At 35.2% G+C, this 21262-nt stretch overlaps 1 protein-coding gene and 1 long non-coding RNA gene across 4 annotated transcripts in view; both read right to left on the minus strand.

The window, feature by feature from the left end:
• Positions 1 to 21262, minus strand: part of LOC125655721 (ankyrin repeat, PH and SEC7 domain containing protein secG-like) — a 47232-nt gene that overhangs the window by 23443 nt on the left and 2527 nt on the right. Inside the window, exons 4-5 of one of the 2 annotated variants that reach the window (XM_056143277.1) lie at positions 21037 to 21106; positions 19621 to 19716 (exon numbers count right to left, since the gene is read on the minus strand). The exons of the other annotated variant lie outside the window; for it this stretch is intronic. Of the exons in view, the coding sequence (XP_055999252.1) occupies positions 19621 to 19716; positions 21037 to 21106 (166 nt within the window). The remainder of the gene's footprint in view (positions 1 to 19620; positions 19717 to 21036; positions 21107 to 21262) is intronic. 2 annotated transcript variants of the gene reach the window in all.
• On the minus strand, positions 287 to 17487 carry LOC125655726 (uncharacterized). 2 transcript variants are annotated; one of them, XR_007362850.2, is made up of 8 exons: positions 11444 to 17487; positions 10930 to 11110; positions 8144 to 8220; positions 6631 to 6911; positions 4884 to 5077; positions 4648 to 4709; positions 3764 to 3916; positions 288 to 2041 (listed from the first exon to the last, which is right to left on the minus strand). It is a non-coding gene; the product is annotated as an uncharacterized LOC125655726 (long non-coding RNA). The 2 variants fall into 2 exon arrangements; XR_007362851.2 differs by lacking the exon at positions 6631 to 6911 and having other exon boundaries at positions 287 to 2041; positions 11444 to 17483.

Below are 21262 nucleotides of genomic sequence, written 5' to 3' on the forward strand. Positions count from 1 at the left end.
CTTACCTATATCATTTAAAGGCGTAGATTCTGTTAAATGATAATGATGAAAATAACAAAGTACATGTAAACCACGTATATCATAATTAATGATGTAAACAACACCGTAAGCCACGATATAGTTGATAAAGTACATTAGAGATTATAGATTTGTCGATTTTATGTAAATTATACATGTATCATGTTAAGTCGTACATGTATGTGGAAGCTATCATATAGGATTGTAACTTACCTTTATCATTTAAAGGCAGAGACTCTGCTAAATGACCATCATCTGTTACACGGCTACCCATGTCCTAAATCATAATCTAACGTTTATGCAAGAAAATTCGTTTGGAGTGTGTCCGGTTATGAGTTAAAAGAGAACAACACGCCGCTTCGACAGGTAGGTAGATCTGAGTTTTTCTTGTTTATAATAATTGAACCACTGTTGACGAAAATCGGGGAATGTAATCAGCTGTAGAAATGATTAAAGTACACGAAATAACCACAATTACCCATATCTAAAGTGGCAAGACGACATGAGATGATTTTCCGAGAGGAAAAAGGGGTGGAATTTTGAATATTTCTCACGATTCTCGATTGTCAGGGTCAATATTGGCTCAATCAGCTAACCAGTCGAAATAAGTTGACCACTCTAGGGACGAGTTGTGCAAGTTGAAATTAAAATATTCTAAGTTTTTGATGTTGGTGTTTGTATTTTGCCAAAATTTCTATCCAAACGGGTCAGGTAATGCTTTAGGGGATAAGTTATGATTTAAAGAATTGGATATGATTTAGAGGAAAAGTTGGTTAATAATACCCGCTGCATCTTTTGTTATTAGAAAAGGGAAGCAACGTGTAGTGTCGAGCTATTTTCAATGATCTGGTTTATCAATAAACCAACCGTCATGCGACTAGGATTAAGTTTATATTACTCGATACCGGAAAGATTTGAAAACCAAGTAGTATTTCATGTAACACTGCGTTGTGTGTTTACTAAGCAAACCTTTTGTGTGCGGAGAACACAGTTTGTCAATTGCTTCTTAGACCCATTTTCTACCTGAGCAGAAAAAATACATGCAAAAATACAAGTACTAATACGATACTAAAGTTTTTTTTACCCCTAACTTCAGCTATTCCTATGCAAAGATTCATTGAGTATTTTCATTTCCATCCCAATACAACATACACATTTTGTATTTTACAGATTGAAAGAACTCAGCACAGGTGTGAATATAAAGGATGCGACAAAGTTTACCAACAAAAGGGGAAACTGACTTTGCATATGAAAATTCAACATAGCTTTATTGACAGCGGTTACTTACGTGTTTTGCTTTTGTTGTTTTTGTTTGGTATTTAACATTAAAGAGAGATTACTTGAGTATGGATTCTGGTTATACCTACTTCCGTTCAGATTTATCAGCATTTAACAGTCTGAGAGTGGTCCCTTCTTAAGATTTCTTCTAAAACATTTCAAAGCAAACTTTACAGTAGGGAAGCAATTTCACTTTGTATACACGGATGTTTCGAGTGATGCTTGTGTCAACATATTGTTTTACGGACTGTTATTTCTTTGCATGGGAAAAACCGGTATCAAATTGCAGGTACCTTTCTTAATAGAAGTTTAGAGAGAAAACGTTTGTATTGATTTATAGCAATATCTTAACGAATCTGATTTAGGGAAACAGCAATTCTGGAAGAACTCTTCCACGTTTGGTTAATCGTCATTCAGTGGTTCTCATGTGGAATTTAGTTAGCGGACAACAGACGCCAAATGGTGACAACAACTAATTTGATCTTATTGGTCAGATGACGAGTATTCTGAATGTCCATTTTTGTTAGTTTAGTAATTATTCTACCACACTCAAAATTAACTAGTATTTTATTACACATAAAATTCTGACATGTAATCAAAGTTTAGTCCAAGTCTCTGCGGCCGCAACAGCTTAGAGTCGTTCATTCTGTAACCATCATGTTGCCTGATGGGTTGTTCTCTGGCATGTCGATTTGGTGCATTCGGTAAATACATTTTTTGGAGGCGATCTCTGTCTAAATGGTCTCTGTGAAGTAGAGAAAACATGTTATCATAATCACAAGACCATATCATGATAGCTTCCATGCTTATAAATTCATCCTAAAGAGTAAATTGACACAAGATCGACACCTACATGTATATGCAAGGTGAAGATAACGAACAGTGATCAATCTCATAACTCCTATAAGCAATACAAAATACATGTCGATAGTTGGGCAAACATGGACCCCTGAACACACCAGAGGTGGGATCAGTTGCCTAGGAGGAGTAAGCATCCCCTGTTGACCGGTCACACCCGCCGTGAGCCCTATATCCTGATCAGGTAAACGGAGTTATCCGCAGTCAAAATCAGTGTGCCAAGAACGGCTTAACAATCGGTATGAAACACGTCAGACAGCATTTGACCCAATGTGAGGTTGTACTGACGATCTAGATCGTGATAACGACCATAGAATTTGCGAAATGCTGACATCAATCGAGACTGTTGAAACCCCTGTACCATCAACTTGTTTGTCAGTAGCTTACCTCGATTGTGTAACATAACCCCCCCCCCCCGGCTTAAAGCTGTATGACCCGATGTTCATGTATTATTTTTGTACATAATTACTTTAAAGCAAATTAATTACTTTATAAAGTTATTAACTTTCCCTTAATTACATGTTTGAAAACATCTGCATGTAAAAGAAAACATTGAGAATATTATTTAGAAAGTAAATATAGTGTGGTACATACAAATCATCGGAAAACCTCGGGCCTTTCACCCAAAACACGGTGTTTTCAGTGAAAGGCCCGAGGTGTTCCAGATAACGCATAAATTATAGTGTGAAACGTCTATAAATAGAACCATGCGCGTCAGGGGAATCCCAACATGATGTATTAACTCATACACAACTGTCTAGTTTTAAGGCTGAAAGAGTGTAAAACAACGAATTACCTAGAGGTATTTGACATTTTTAGTTTTATGAAACTTATGGCACGGTACTGCTGTAACAAAATACACAGCTTTACACAGATAAGACAACCGATGATTTGAAAGTTTGAACTGGTCACGTGACTGTCACTTGAAATGACAGAGTGACGCGGTTATTTGTAAACATCGATTTAAAATCAAACATTTTTGGTTAAAACAGGTGAAATAATGTATGATATGTCATACAGCCTCATAACTACATACGTGCGATGATTTAATAGCGTTTTTACGAGACGGAAAAAAAATGTTGTAATTCGGACCATACAGCTTTAACCATTTCACTAGGAAATCAACAGATTTCTACATCCTAATATGAACTAATTCCTTATAGATTCCTTATAGACTTTATCATTTGGTGTTCTGAATTTGAAGTAAACTACTAGACCAGAAAATGCAAAGTAACAACATATTCTGTGCAACATCCTGTAGCGATTGTTGGACCGTTTTTGGCACACTGATTTTGGCTGCGGATAACTCCGTTTGTCTGATCGGGATGTGGGGCTTACGGCGGGTGTGGCCGATTGACTGGGGATGCTTAGTCCTCCTAGGCACCTAATCCCACCCCTGATGTGTCCAGGGGTCCGTGTTTGCCCAACTCTCTATTTTGTATTGCTTATAGGAGTTATGAGATTGATCACTGTTCGTTATCTTCACCTTTCATCAAGAAAGCATAAGCATTACCTAAGTAATTGACAATTAAACGTCCTGCATAAGTATTCGACATTTACATAATCCGTTAATATTCTACATAGGCATAAATAAGTTGCTTATACACACCTTGGAATAATACAGTGTACACTCTATCTTCTTCAATTCTCTGCACCTACTATACATACAGTTGACATACTATCTGGGTCTAGTCTTGATTGCGGCTATCAATCTTTGGTTCTGGATAAGCAGCATCTTTATTTAGTTTTGGTGAATATGTTCCTGAATAGATATACATGTACATATACGAGTACAATGCATGTACATTGAAGAAAAATATCTAAAGCTTATACATTTTTTTGCATGAAAAAGAATAGAGGTGAATTCGCAAATCGAAAACGGTATCAATCTTTTTCTCCCTAACACGACTTATATTTTCAAATGCCTTCGTTACAAATAAAAGAAATTAATATCAATAAATTCTAAGTCATGCATTAATGGTTATTGCAGATCCAGAATCGTACCTACTAATCTAAATTACGTCACGTAATACAAACTCATTCAGGTGCGTAATACTACTGTATCCATCAGCGGGGTGTGTATTAACCAACTTCTCCTCTAAATCATATCCAATTCAATAAATCATAACTTATCCCCTAAAGCATTACCTGACCCGTTTGGATAGAAATTTTGGCAAATTACAAACACCAACATAAAAAAAGTAGAATATTTTAATTTTAACTTGCACAACTCGTCCCTAGAGTGGTCAACTTATTTCGACTGGTTAGCTGATTGAGCCAATATTGACCCTGACAATCGAGAATCGTGAGAAATATTCAAAATTCCACCCCTTTTTCCTCTCGGAAAATCATCTCATGTCGTCTTGCCGCTTTAGATATGGGTAATTGTGGTTATTTCGTGTACTTTAATCATTTCTACAGCTGACTACATTCCCCAATTTTCGTCAACAGTGGTTCAATTATTTTAAACAAGAAAAGCTCAGATCTACCTACCTGTCGAAGCGGCGTGTTGTTCTCTTATAACTCATAACCGGACACACTCCAAACGAATTTTCCTGCATAACCGTTATATTATGATTTAGGACATGGGTAGCCGTGTGTTAATAATGATAAAAATAATGAAGTACATGTAAATTACGTATATTATAATTAATGATGTAAACAACACCGTAAACTACGATATAGTTGATCAAGTATATTAGATATTACAGAATTAAGTAATTCATTACCATGTTCCCGAGATTTCCTTCTGATGTAAATTTTGTATATAAGAAATCCAAGCAGTGTAAGGTTCTCAACGACAAACAGAATCAAGATGAAATCAAACGGCCCAAAGTAGTTGTTCTTTATTCTGTTCATTAGCGTTGTAATATTTTGGGAGCTGGTGTTGTAAATGTTGTTGCTCGTAGTGCTTTCAACAATTCTGTTTAATAAAGTAACAATGTATTCAGTAATCAGTGGCATTAAATGTACTCCGTTTAAAGACTATATCTGTTATTCACAATTTACATGTATCACGCCATGGAAAGTTAACTAGTGCACTATGTAACTGTTTATATATATCACGCCATGGAAAGTTAACTAGTGTACTATGTAACTGTTTATATATATCACGCCATGGAAAGTTAACTAGTGTACCATGTAACTGTTTATATATATCACGCCATGGAACGTCCACTAGTGTACTATGGAACTGTTTATATATATCACGCCATGGAAAGTTAACTAGTGTGCTATGGAACTGTTTATATATATCACACTATGGAAAGTTAACTAGTGTACTATGTAACTGTTTATATATATCACGCCATGGAAAGTTAACTAGTGTGCTATGTAACTGTTTATATATATCACGCCATGGAAAGTAAACTAGTGTACTATGAAACTGGCACATGGTTATGATGGATGTTTTTTGTCTTCTATTTTTGAATATTTACTACAAATACGGTGTGATAATGAAGAGTAAAGGATATTCTGATATTCCCCAGACTCTCTCTCTCTCTCTCTCTCTCTCTCTCTCTCTCTCTCTGTGAAAATGCACACTATTTCTTTAAAATAAATGCCTCGGAAGCTAAAGTTTCCTCATCATAATTCCGTTCTTATCCCTGCATATAGTCTTGGATTGTAGTATGAAAGGAAATACAAGGTCCACTGATGCAAACTATAATGTACCGTAGTTGTTCTTACATATTACAGAAATGTTGTAGACTATGTGTACGTTACACGTGTCTTACTCCAAGCCAACCCCCCCCAAACTAACCTAAACCCCCAACCAGGGTACGCACTTAATATTGAACTCAAGTGACACGAGTATACTACCCAAAGTTCTAGGGGCTAGCAAGTCCTATAACAGCGGACGATATGCAAAGAAAGTTTATAATATTTAGCCATGTGTAAAGGACAACATTCATTGCAATGTACCAAATGAGCCAAGAGGTACTAAGGATGATGCTACTAGTCGAAATCCTCATGGTACGTTTTTCATGAATTGGTGCGAGTAAGAGCATGTTTTGATTGTAGCGTCAAGTACGAATTATCATGTGTGAAACAATTTCTACTTTCAGAATCCTACAATGTACCAAATGAGCCAAGAGGTACTAAGGATGATGCTACTAGTCGAAATCCGCATGGTACGTTTTTCATGAATTAGTGCGAGTATGGAAATGTTTTGATTATAGTGTATGAAGGATTTATGAAATTTTTTCAAAAATTCTGCTTCTTTTTTTAATATTATTTTGTTAATTTCAAAAGTTTTGATAGTTTCCCCCAAATCTCCATTTGTTTATTTCCTTTCTAGGATGAATTCATTACGATTTTGGATTTCCTAATGTGTAAATTCTTTTTCGGTTTTATTTTTGTCCAATCAACTGTATTAAATAACATTGGAATTATAACTACATAAACAAAACCAAGTGAAATAAAACTACATATGCCGTTCTTGGCACACTGATTTTGACTGCGGATAACTTCGTTTACCTGATCAGGATATGGGGCTCACGGCGGGTGTGACCGGTCAACAGGGGATGCTTACTCCTCCTAGGAGCCGTTCTTGGCACACTGATTTTGACTGCGGATAAATCCGTTCATCTGATCAGGATATGGGGCTCACCGCGGGTGTGACCGGTCAACAGGGGATGCTTACTCCTCCTAGGCACCTGATCCCACCTCTGGTGTGTCCAGGGGTCCGTGTTTGCCCAACTATCTATTTTGTATTGCTTGTAGGAGTTATGAGATTGATCGCTGTTCGTTATCTTCACCTTGCATGACACAACAATCGAATACAATGGTGATATGAATATATCCTTGTACCAAAGGCAAATGTGTGTTCTACAGATATTCATACAGCACAACACAACATTCACCAACACAAAGGCATATCAATTTCTGATCTTCATGAGTGGGTCTTAAAATCAACACAAAATAACTGAAAGTGGTTGAATTGATTGAAGAAAAAACAAGAAGCATGTAATGACAATTTCTGGGCTGAAATTTCATCCTCTTCATGCATGATAGGTAAAGGGACCGATTCACAAGTTAAACTCAAATTTGTTCATCAAATAATGTTTAAATTGTTTATAAAGTTTCACAAAAATATAAGTGATTTTTTTAAAAGTGTGAATCTGTCCCTTTGGAGGATCACATTGATAACAAACTAAACAAAACATCAATTTAACACCCAAAGAAGCCACACTGCACTACAATAACAAGAGGCCCATGGGCCACATCGCTCACCTGAGTCCCCTTGGCCCATATCTGAAGACTTTCCATATATATTTGCATGTAAAACCGTAGTCCCTATTATGGCCCCAACTACCCCTGGAAGCCACGATTTTTGCAAACTTGAATCTACACTACGTCAGAAAGCTTTCATGTAAATGTCAACTTCTTTGGCCCAATGTTTCTTGAGAAGAAGATTTTTAAAATTTTTCCCTATATATTAGTATGTAACACTTTCATCCCCTCTTGTGGCCCCATCCTACCCCCGGGGGCCATGATTTGAACAAAATTGAATCTACAATATGTCAGGAAACTTTCAGGTAAATTTCAGCTCTTCTGCCCCAGTGGTTCTTGAGAAGAAGATTTTTAAATGACCCCACCCTATTTTTGCATTTTTGTGATTATCTCCCCTTTGAAAGGGACATGGCCCTTCATTTGAACAAACTTGAAAGCCCTTCACCCAAGGATGCTTTTGGCCAAGTTTGGTTGAAATTGGCCCAGTAGTTCTGAAGAAGAAGATAAAATTGTGAAAAGTTTACAACGACAACAACGACAGAAAACGGACAAATTTTGATCAGAAAAGCTCACTTGAACCTTCGGTTCAGGTGAGCTAAAAATTGTTATTTATATATCAAAATCCATTGTATGTGATGCATTAGCACTCTATGAAGTAAATTTATAGAAACACACATGACTACATGTGTAAATACATTACGAATATTTGTATTGTAGATGAGGTAGTATTCATGAATTCATATGTTTACTTTCTTACTTGTAACAATAGATATTGGAGCAAATCCTAGTACTGGCTGCATCATGTCACTTCCACCTCAGGAAAATAATGCAGACCTACAAGACCATCAAATGAAGTATCTGGTAAATGATATTTACATTAAAGCTTCAATTGTGTTTGCAGAACACGAGTCACAATGACAGATGTGTTCAAAACTCTGAAAAAGAAAAGAAAAAAGAAGAAAGATTGATTTGAAAGCTATGTAGAAAGTTGAAATCGAGTGTGGACAAACCAAAAGCACATATTCAAAAACTAAAATTTTTGCTTTCATGGATATAAAAGTATTGAATACAGTACACGATTGGTCAATACTCTATATATCAATCATTATTATATCAATTGGGTTATCAACAATTTCATTGCATACAGTTTCTGATTTGATTTCTTTCAATTTAATGGAATGTAATGTAATTTACTTGTACATGAATTTTGACAATCTTTCAGACAATATCTTTCCAGTTGCTAAGAGAACTTGCAGACGGCAACTTTTTACTGAGGGTAAAGGTTTTCATATACATATCAATACTTGTATACTTTAGTAAGAGTAATCAAAACTATAATGTCAGACTTGTCTAGCATATATCTTACAAATATCATTGTAAGATAATTGATCAAATATAGAGTTAGGCGAGAGTTTTTTATTTATTAGTTTAAGAAATGAACATCACTTTTGAGCTGTTCATGGTCAGTATGAACGCATTTGGATCACATTCATAAACAGCTCAAAATTTATGTTTATTTCTTATATTTATATTCATTTCCTAAATCACCATTATTTTTACATTGCTTGTATAAGTTAGCGGTGATTTTTCTACATTCTTTACAAGGGTCCTGTGGCTTTCTAATTGAAAAATTATCGACATTTCGTTCAAATTGGGAGAAATCAATTTTATTGCAAATAAGTTTCAAAATCATATCAAACATTATATTATCTTTATTTTACACATCTAATTTTCTTTAACCTTCTAAAATTTTTCAATTATTCTATCCAAATCATCATTTCCATAACTCTTTGTTAAGTCTCATGTTTATAATTCACATGGAATGTTTATTTTTTTTAAATACGTTTTCCTTGCATAATTTTATTATTGGGGAAAATGCAAGGTAAATTGGGGGGAAAATGACAATTTTTAGGAGGGGAAAGGGCCTAAATTCGGACCCAAAATGGGCCTTAAAAAATCACTGGTTAGGAAATATTTTGTTGCATAAAACGAACTCTTAAGATCGACCTATGCCACAGTCATATTGTGACGTACGTCAAAACACAGACATCACGTCACCCTTTGGATTGTGGCGCGTGCTAAAATTGGTTGATTTTTAGAGGAAAATGCAATTTGTAATATAAATATATTGAAATACTAGGGATTGTTGTACACCATATACAAATGATTAAAAGGCAGTCTTCACGAAATCTCAGTGGTCCGAAGACCGAGGCCAGTGAATGTTTTGGTCGGATCAGTGAAAATTAAAAATCAAGAATTCCAATGGGCTTGTAGATTTCTTGTAAGTCACATTAAACATAATGTTGGATTTAGATATTCTAAATGTCGTATTTGCTTAAATTTACCATCAAAATAAAAAAAAAATAAAAAAAATAGCACATAAAGTAAGTGTTTGGACATTGGGGTCTGTTTATTTCGTAAAGAACCATAACTATACTTGTAATTGTCAAGATAACTTGTACGTTGATCACGTGAATATTAAACGAACAACTTGTAGAAACCACAAAAAATGGCCGCGTTATATATCGCACCGCACACCGTTAATTGCTACTTCAATGCATTGTCCAATTAAAATGAACTTCAACATTTGCAGTTATCTCTGATTTTATGCAATTTCTATAGTTTATAGAAATAATCAATCGTTTACATTTTATGTTAATAGAGAAAGCTACTTCCTAAGGTGCACTTGGGCTGTTTTCATATTTGTGTAAAATACATGAATTTGTAGTCTTGTTGTTTGTGGGCGAAGAGAGAGAAAATACTGTGTACGGTGTTGTTTTTCTGGTATCGACAGAAAGGATGTCGTAGGGTGGATATGGATACGAGTAATAACCATAGTTTCAGTAAATTAATTGTACAATTTTACAATGCATTCCACAATGTATGTGATAAATAAATGAAAATTTAAGGGGCCTGTAAATTTCACTGTGGGCCAGGAAATTCAGACAGTTCACTGGTCCGACTGGCCAGCAAGTTTTAAATGTTTTCATGAAGACTGAAAAGGTCTAAGTCAAAAGGTCATATTTCACATATTTTATGGTCTTGCCATAGAATCCCTTTATACAAGATATGAAATCCTAACTTTAAATAGTTCAGGAGAAAGTGAATAGGTCATTTGTTTTTTTTTAAAGTGCGTGAAACTCTAAGGTCAAAATATTGAGAACCATCGTGTACTTGCCATAAAGAATCTATATACAAAATATCAAAGTCCCACCTAAAAGAATATTAAATGACTATTTTTGCATTTTCGTGATTATCTCCCCTTGGAGCAAACTTGAATCCCCTTCAAGTAAGGATGCATTTTGCCAAGCTTGGTTGAAAAGGACACAGTGATTCTGGAGAAGTCGAAAATGTGAAAAGTTTACAGACAGATGGACAACGGGTGACCAGAAAATCTCACTTGAGCTTTCAGTTCAAACGAGCTAAAAAAACCCAACTCTGACCTAATATGCCTTTAGAAAATGTTACATAATATCGATTTACACATACAATTTAACATATTTACTGTAATTTAAATACTGTTATGGAGATATAATGCTTGACCTTTCCTGTAGATACAGAATCTACAGTCAGCGCTGCGAAAGCGTTGTTACCAGTTGATGATCCTGTTGTGGTGGATTTCATAAAATATCGTCGTCTTTTGAAAAATGACAGATCTTTCAAGAAAGCTTATGATACAGCCTTGGCTAAAGTGCAGACTGCAATCAGCAAAAAACATGGAGAGCTATTGAAGAAGAAAATTAGTCATACAATGCACCTAATTAAGATTGCACAAAAATTATTACTTCATTGGAATATATATTGCTTTTGAGTTCATTAAGACATTATGTAACCAATGTGTCATTCAGCTTGACATTGTTAGTGCACAGTCTTCATGGTCGTTGTTGAATACTTGTAGGAAAGTAGATTACAATTTCTTCATGTTGAATAACATTGTTTGGTTATTGAGCTCTGCTAAAACTCTTTACAATTAAGATATGATGAAATTTAAATTCCTTGAGTTGATAAATCTGGATCATTGTTCTAGAAAGTAATGAGCTGATGATTTCATACTAACTTATTCTATGTGATTGTTCTTATATGTGTCTTTTCAGCTGGGAGCTTCAATAAATGAAGACAATATCCAACTTATTTCACCATGTTACTTCTTTCCTCCATCATTCTGATATAAAACAAAAACAATAAATATTATATAAATAATAGTTAAATTAAATACAAGATTTCTATCACAAATAAATTTACAAACATTTTTTCAGGACATTTAAAAAGTGAAATACACTTTTGTTTGTGACGCAATCGAAGGCCCCAGGGGTGCAGGAATCCTGAAATCTACAATTTATGTTCCCCTTGTTCCAAATATGTTTCATACCAAATTTGAAAAGAATTGGAATGATAGTTATCAAGAAGTTTAAAATGTCTATTGTTCTTCACACATTTAATAACTGACCATTTTGGTCCCATCCTGATACCAAAACCCCTACCCCTAGAATAATTAAATTTATAATTTTGGTAAAGGACTGCCTGTTCTTTTTAAATATCTATTTACTTTCAATTTAATATTTACGAAAGGGTGTGAGTGAAAGTAAAGTATTAGACAAAATACTAAGCCATTTTGGGTGCCAATCTGTCATTTTACTCACACTATTTCTATTATTTATAAATTTATGGCAAGAGGGGGTGTCTAAATCCCCCACTGCATTGCATAAGCAAGAAGGCAGGTGAAAGTACAGAGGCTTTTGAAGCGGTGATTGTATTCATAGGCAAGAACAAACTGATCACCTGACCAAATTCATGTCACACAAAATTGAATATCGATTTCATTAGTACTGTCATATAAGGAAGTGCATTAGCAAATGTAAATATCATGAAGTATTCGCACAAAAATGTACCATGTGCGTATATAAATGATGTTAACTTGTTCGCTATTTATTTATTTAAACAAAACAAATATAGAATTTGTTAATTAATTTCAGATATATTTTTGACAGAATTCTGTTGAATGTGTAACACTGCTAATGTGAGTGTAAGGTACGATAACTCTGGGTATAGGTTAAACAATGTACATAACATTTCCATGTTCATTCATGTTGTCTCTAAACCAAATGATAAAGAAAATATTATTGCAATTAGGTAACACTACTTTTAAATGCCAGAACACAATAAATAATACTTTGTTTAAACCAACCATTTTGCTATGCACAATATTTCCCATATTAAATTTGCCGAAATTTCAATGAATAGAGATTAAGAACTATTTGCATTACATCGCGTATGTATCAACAAAGATTTGTACTCATTTAGTAGATTTGGTAGGTCGGGCGTGCCTTTAGCAGGTTGGGAACACTTCCCCTATAGCAAGATATTCTCGCTAAAACATGATTATCTCTCTTTAGCGAGAAAGTAAACATTACCATAAACTGGTGTTTTGACGTCTTTATTTAAAATAATAACAATTTCGTGCAATGCTGAATAAGTGCGATTCACACTCAACATGATATGAATAGTCTCTATAAAACCGATAACACGGTCAATAAATTGCATATCAAAGTTGCTGCATAAGAGGGAAGCAGGGTTGGCAAAAAAAGTGGTCAATATGAATATTGACCAGGCCGGTGGTCAATACTGGTTAAAACCGGTCAATACTGGTCAATAGTGGTCAATACTGGTTGATTGAAAATTGTTTGGTCATTATAGTCTGTGTTGTTGGTTATTTTAAATGTTTCAGTGGCCATTATGGTAAATACTGTAATAACTAATTCATAACATGCACTATCAGTTTATAATATACTTGCAAGTCATAATATTAAATAAATAATGTAAATGACTCTGTTAAATTTGGGAAGATGTAAAAGTTTATTGTAAAAATTAAACAAATTGTAGCCGTATTACTTTGGCACCGACAACAGCATTGCAGTCTTTACATCTTGCTGTGGTCTTGTTGTCCTCAACAATATCATAGAAATTCCAAATAGGATCTCTTGGCTTCATGATTGTGTCTCTTAGCAGGTCAAGAAGTGAATGTGAGAGTAAAATTGTGGTATTTCCTAAACTATGTTTTGTTGAAGCCATATATAGTATGATGGGGGAAGTGTTTTCTATTTCTGTTCAAATTCTTTAGTTTATCAAGAACTACCTATTGTTTCAAATCTTCATCTAACTGTTAAATAAACATTTGAGGGGGTGTGTTGTTGATGTTTTCCTAACAATAACATGTACACTGGTCCTCTTTGGTCCCAGAGTATGCTAATTAACACCTGTCAACTCTGTTTCCTGTGCTCAGGTACATCTGCTCTGTACATTGCAACACATTGTTTATCTACAGCATCTGTCACCCAATTCATATTAAATCACTGTGTGTATTTAATGTCCAGCTACCTGTTATTCTTAATCTGTCCAGGTGCATTTATAAGCAGATCATATGTCGATTTGATATATCAGGGTTCGAAATTAACTTTTTCAAGCACTAGTCCGTACGGACTAGTCACTGTTGATGTTCACTAGTCCGCAAAGCATTTCACTAGTCCGTCCAGTATATCATAAAATGATCTTCATTTTAATCAAACCAAACACATCACAGTTGCAAACAATTCAATTTCTGACACCTACAGAAGAAAAAGAGACCACCATATTTTATTTCGCATTCAAAATCTTCAGAAGCATACAATATTAACCTCCGAGTTAATCCTTTTATAAACGTCCATAAGTGCGTTCGAGATCGATGTTCCTGTTGGTTTGGTGCTCAGATTTTAGAGTCACAGGAGTTCGAAATTTTATCAATAAAGTCAATAAAATTCACTCGATTGACCAAGTCATAAGCTATAGTGTTATGAACTACTGTGTTAGAGTCGCGAATGACGAGAACATGTGCGCACAAACGTGCATCTTCTCAGACCAGACTACTTGCAATTCTTACACCTAGAACACATTCTCGTGATGTGTACTCGGCGTTCGGAATCGGCAGGAATTTGACAATTTGTGCACGTTCGAAGAACGGCAGTCTCGAACGCACTCCATGTGTTTGGAAGATCAGGATGTCATAGTCATGCAAACACTTGACCATGCAGGTAATCAACCATAAGTTCAAACATCTAAGAGACTCAGACAAATCTTCCTAAAAATCTTTACCAATTGAAGATTGATTTCCGGATTTTCACTAGTCCGTACGGACTAGTGCTATATAGAGGTCACTAGTCCGACACGTTTTTTACTAGTCTCGGACTTATGGACATGAGTTAATTTCGAACCCTGTATATCCCTGTGAGCTCGAAATAAAGGACACCACAGAGTCGTCCACTTCTGCTTCATACTTAGATATTTTATTGAAAGTAGACATTAACGGCAAACTGACAACTCAACTGTATGACAAACGGGATGATTTCAGTTTCTCCATCGTCAATTTCCCACATTTATGTAGCAATAATCCATTATCACCTGCATATGGTGTTTATATATCTCAACTGATTCGATATGCAAGAGCTTGTTCTGGGTATAGTCAGTTTTTAAATCGAAGTAAGCTACTGACAAACAAGTTGATGGTACAGGGATTTCAACAGTCTCGATTGAAGTCAGCATTTCGCAAATTCTATGGTCGTTATAACGATCTAGTTCGTCAATACAACCTCGCAGTGGGTCAAATGCTGTCTGACGTGTTTCATACCGATTGTTAAGCCGTTTTTGGCACACTGATTTGACTACGGATAACTCCGTTTACCTGATCAGGATATGGGGCTCACGGCGGGTGTGACCGGTCAACAGGGGATGCTTGCTCCTCCTAGGCACCTGATCCCACCTCTGGTGTGTCCAGGGGTCCGTGTTTGCCCAACTATCTATTTTGTATTGCTTGTAGGAGTTATGAGATTGATCGCTGTTCGTTATCTTCACCTTGCATCCTATTGTCTAGTTATGCTATATGTGACCCTCTTTTATAGTTCTAAAGATATTATGATCACAGTTTCAGCAAAACAAATATATTAAACTTATGAAATTACATCTAATTATCTAATAAAAATTATTGATAACCAATTGATCCATATATTATAATGAAAAGACTTAATTATCTTTGCAAAATATGTACAAAAATAGGAAAATGGACAGTTTAAATCTCAATTGACCAGTATTGACCACTTAGGGAGTATTGACCAGGATGGTTAAAACCGCTGGTTAAAGCCGGGGGCGGTTTTAACCGTCCAACCCTGGAGGGAAGCAGTCTGAAATCCAATGCACATTATGAGTGTTTTTTTTCCATTAACATATTTGCATAAGAATCAGGCAAATTTCAGGGCTCGAAATTAGCGAGAAATACTCGCAAACTGCGAGTACATTTGAAAAATAGCGAGTAAAAATAGTGGACATCCGAAAATCTTAGCGAGTGGTGATTTACAAGCTATGATCGTATCGTATCCGTTTTATATGGTGATGCGCTATTCGCTTTTCTTAAAACTTGCACTCTGAATCATACAAACGCTTACATGAACGACTGATTTCAACAACCGTTTCTATCCAGATTTTTCTTTTATGATTTTTTAAAGAAACTCAAGATTCAAACAAATGCTTCAGAGGTCGGACATTGCATTATGACGAAAAATATAGACATGTGCCAAGAGTCCTGTTCACCTATAGGGGTGATTAAAATGAATTCCAAGTATGAGGTTTTTGTTATTCATTTACCAAAAAAAAAAAAAAAAAAAAATCTGGCTCTATGTTTTACAAAGTCTTCCGGTAGTCCTTTTTTTTTTTCAGAATCATGAGAATTGCCTATCTAAATTAATTTATTGTCATATTGAGGTCGGGTTGTAGTGATGACACGAGTGCACTGCTCACTGCGTAGGTGATTATCAAAAAAATTCATGGGGCTCGTGATCGTGCTGCTTATAAAACCATGAGTCCGGGATTCGCTTTGAAAAATCATCAGTGACAACCCTGATGTGACATGAAATTGAAAGACTGGACCTAGACCTGCAGTAAACAGGTTATCGATTAAATGTGCGATAATCAAGAGACTTAAACATTGCACCACATGACTTATGTAACTTAAGTGTCCTTGTGTAGTTGACCCACTAGGCTCAGTAACGATGGGGAAAATTGTTGATTTAAAAAAAAAACATATGAAAAAAGAGCACTGCTTCATTATTCTTATTTTAGCTAGTGGGAAATTTTCATTTTAGCCTGTGGATTTTTTAACCACAGGCTAAAATTAGCCTGTGGTAGAAAAAGTTAATTTCGACCCCTTGACATTTTAGCTGTAAGCAGTTTTTCTTCTTTTGAGGTGAAACACGAAGAGATGCACCCACAGGTGTTTTTCTCGGTTGTACGGGATATATTTAGGCCTACTCTCGCTAGAGAGGGATAATCGCGTTTTCGTGAGATATCTTGTTGTAGGGGAAGTGTTCCCAACCTGTTCAGTGTCAAACCCTGAACTTAACAATAGGGAATTAAAGAAATCATTTCGCATGCGATAAACACCTGGATGCACCCACATCTAACACTTACTAGCCCAATACTGTTGAGGCATTTTGATAAGTGTTTAAATTAACTAGCCTCAAGGGCACATGTTCTTCACAAAGCACTAGCCAAAATCCATAATTTACTGCTTGTAGTCCATCGGGCCATCAAATATTTCAAGCCCTGTATGATGTCGTAGAAACATTTACAAAATATTTTGGTATCATGTTTGTATGGTATCAATCATCAAAAGTCTTGAGTTATAGTTTGAACACTCATCCAAAAAACAAAAAAGGACATTTACTAGCAACATAAAATATATCTTAATAATGAATATATGTATCCTTGATAATTAAAATCTACATTGACAGATACCATAAATTACCTTTAAGAGTTCTAACTATATAATTTGCAATCACAAATTATCAACACCCCCCCTCTCAATGCACACTTCAGGGTACATACAGAAATAACAACTGACAGAGGCTATCACAACAACAAATTTGATTTCAGATAAAAACACTTATGTACTATTTATGTTCAAATTAATAACAATAAGGTATGAATCGCCCATCTTTACCAAGTCGGGCTATACTGAACACGTGGTCCTAGCCTGACACCAGGGAGAAAATGTGTTATTTTTTTCTCAAAAATTGATAATGTAACTGTCAAGCATTCAAACATACCTTAAGTATCTCATCGATGAAAATCAGCAAACGTTTTCCAATGTCGATTCTGTGTTAGGCGTATTTTCTATGAAAATGTGGACACACTGTTCGCCATCTGTTCGCGAGCTAAATATGGCGACCGCAAGCGCTCCGATGACACGGATAGTAAGCAAACGACAGTAAATAACTTACAAGGAATCGTTTCTAACGGCAGATAACAATTTATAATGATTACGATGTATAAAAATCCTAAAATTTGATATAATTAAACTAACATATACACTTGTCAATTGTTTAAAATTATTAAATTGAATAAAAGTGAAAAATATGAATAATGGGCGGAGCTAATGTCGAAAATGGTCACGTGGTATTCATGAGCTCGAGCCTACGGAAACCTATGGATAGCCTTAATTCAATTGAGTACGATGAGCACCACATAAATTACTTGTATACAGTTCGCATACTCACTGCTTTCTCTCTCATACTGGGTAGTTTTATAGGTGGTCTCGTACTGAGCGGGGTTATAGGTGTTCTTTACAGATGTTGTTTCTTTGGAGAGTCTGAAATACAAGCATATGTGAAAACAGTAATCATTATGCCTTACAAGGTATGCTATGGAATGTTATCAGTGGCGGATCCAGAGGGGGGGGGGGGTCCGGGGTTTGGAATCGTCAGAAAATTGTGCTAAGAAAAGGTAAACATAACGCATGATGAGGGTGGGACCCACTTTGAAAACCAAAATTAATGGTAGACGCCCCCTTCTCAAAAAATTATTCATACATGTAGATATATTTTAGAAAACGTCTCGCTATTATAACCACAACGTAAATTTGTGCATTTTTAAAAATATATTTTTCTTCATAACCTAAATAAACCTTTTTTTTCAATTTTTGTGTGTTTTTTACAGATTATATTGCCACGGCTTCTTTTTACATTTGTAAACTAAGTCTATACAAAATTGTAATTTAACATACTCAAACACGACTCTGTACGATATCACATTTTTGCCTAATTTTTACGTTACGTCGCTCTGTTGCCTTATATATGGAGGTCTTTTATTTCTTAAGGAATTAGCAAGATCAGTATGTCATAATGCAAGATGAAGATAACGAACAGTGATCAATCTCATAACTCCTAGAAGCAATACAAAATAGATAGTTGGGCAAAGACGGACCCCTGGACACACCAGTGGTGGGATCAGGTGCCTAGGAGGAGTAAGCAACCCCTGTTGACCGGTCACACCCGCCGTGAGCCCCATATCCTGATCAGGTAAACGGAGTTATCCGCAGTCAAAATCAGTGAGCCAAGAACGGCTTATTATGTTGAAATATGTTGAAACACACTCTTATAAAGTTAAGTTATATATATACAATCTTATTTTAATTATTTTTAAAAAAAAAAAAAACAACCCCCCCAAAAAAAGAAAAAAAAAAAAAAAAATTCTGATAAAATTGCGTTATATATCGTAATTATTTTAAAATCTTCAAAACAAAAATTGCTTATCTACTTTTTTTTTTATAAAAAGAAAGCAAGTGAAAACTACTTATTACCCCCCCCCCCCCCTCCCAAGGGTATATAAGAAATACAAACATGAAGTTATACATTGAAATTTGAAACACTGTATATAGATTACTGAACATTTCGTTGCGGTTTTGTTTTTTATTATTAATACATTCGATCATATGGAGAGCCAAATTAACATAAACTCAAATAATTATAGATTTCTTTAATTATTACAAGATATCACCGATTCATTTGATGCGCTCAATAATGGAATTAGTGATATCTTCATATAGTCAAATCAAATGAAGTCATCAAATCAATTGCTGCTCTCACCAGTTGAATTGTTGCACGCCATAATTGAATTAATGCGCGCATTAAAAATTGATGAAAGCATTACTTGATTTTAGGTCCACATTAATTCAATGGATGAGAGCAATAATTGATTTGATGCACGCATCAATAGTAATTCATGAATAACAGACAATATACGATAGATAGCACAACACTCCATATCGTAAATAAACCCCTTCTTGGGGTAGGAAATAATACCATCAAAGGTGACATCCCCTTTGAACATTTTATGGACCCGCCCATGCTAACAGTACAATATCATACTTTTTACCTTGTCACAATAAGTTGAATGTTGGTATCATGACAATTCGTGGTAAAATTGAAAACTTCCGCTTCTTTAGTAAGATTTGTAGTTTGGGTAAGAGCTCTGAAGATATATAAATTTAAAAGCAATTAGGATAATACACATCTCCCGAGATATATTTACTCGTGTTATTCTCTTTAATATTGCAGGTTCTTGTTAATCAACGAAATTATACGTACAACAAATAACAATTATTTATATCGTACTTTCATGTAATTCAGTTGACTCTGATTGGTTGAGAAACATTTAATAAGAATATGACGAGTAGAGTCTGTCAGCCTACATCCACCACGGTGCCGCTGCGGGCATGAAGTGCTCTACCAGAACTGTCGTGTACGGACACAGTCGTGGGTGTATGCTGATAGACTCTGTTGGATATGACACTTCGTAAAGATTGTCAACTAAGATTCAGTATAATGTAATAGATACTGCATGCGAGCAAGGGTGAAACTGGAAATTGTTACCCCTCGAAAAACCATTGTCAACATCGGCTTCGTTTCGGTCGACAATGGTTTTCTCGGGTTGACAATTTCCAACGTTAATTTAACTTGGATGTAATATATATATGATATTTCACATGACACAAATGAATTTAAACAAAAAAGGTTTCAGAAACATGTATACCCCTCTCAATGCAAAATTGAAAAGGGTTGTACACATGTATCGAAATGATAATAGTGCGAAAACATTTTACGTTCTGAGTGGACAATATCTTCCTATGTACAGAGTGGCTTGGTCCTTGACCATGTGACCTCACAATCATTAGTGGTCATTTACTCTTTACCAGTGTACCAAGTTTTGTGTCAATGAAGCTTAGCAAATGATTCTTAAAATATAGGAGACAATATATTACTATGTCCAGTTTGACCCTTGTCATTCGACTATGTTAACCGATAATTTCCTTGTGATGTATCATTGTACCAAGTCTGATTTCTGTCAAGCAAAGGGTTCTCAAGATATTGAGTGGACAGTATCTTTCTATGTCTAAAGTGGATTGACCATTGACCTTTGACCATGTGACCTCAAAATTGATAGGGATCATTTAGTTATTAAGATGTAGGCCTACATGTACCAGTGTATTAAGTTTGATGTCTGTCGAGGAAAGGGGTATCAAAATAATGAGCGGACATTATCTTCCTATACCCGGTTTGACCCTTGCCCCTATGATCTCAAAACCAATAGGGACCTCTTATACTCTAATACTCAGAACTAACCCACATATGAAATAACATTACAATCAAGTGAATGGTTCTAAAGATACTATATAGTATCGGCCGGACAACATGTAGTCTACCGACCGACCGACAGGTGTAAAGCATTATTCCTCTCTTCTTTGAAGGGAGGGGACATTTTAAAATATAAAACACATGAATATCACCATACTTTGTGATCATGCACTGAATGTCGGAGTTGAAACATCCTAGCTGGGCATTAATTTGAAGGCACTTGGGATCTGCAAAGAATGAAAATATACAATTCCCTGATGACATTTACATACAGAATTACGTGTATCTTATACAGGCACTCGACGTTTTGAATCTATATTATAATAAAAAATTGTCTTCCTGTAAACAGACTATTTATGAATAATTTGTTTACAGGAAGACAA

The sequence above is a fragment of the Ostrea edulis genome, chromosome 7 (assembly GCF_947568905.1).
Source record: "Ostrea edulis chromosome 7, xbOstEdul1.1, whole genome shotgun sequence".
Classification (NCBI taxonomy): domain Eukaryota; kingdom Metazoa; phylum Mollusca; class Bivalvia; order Ostreida; family Ostreidae; genus Ostrea; species Ostrea edulis.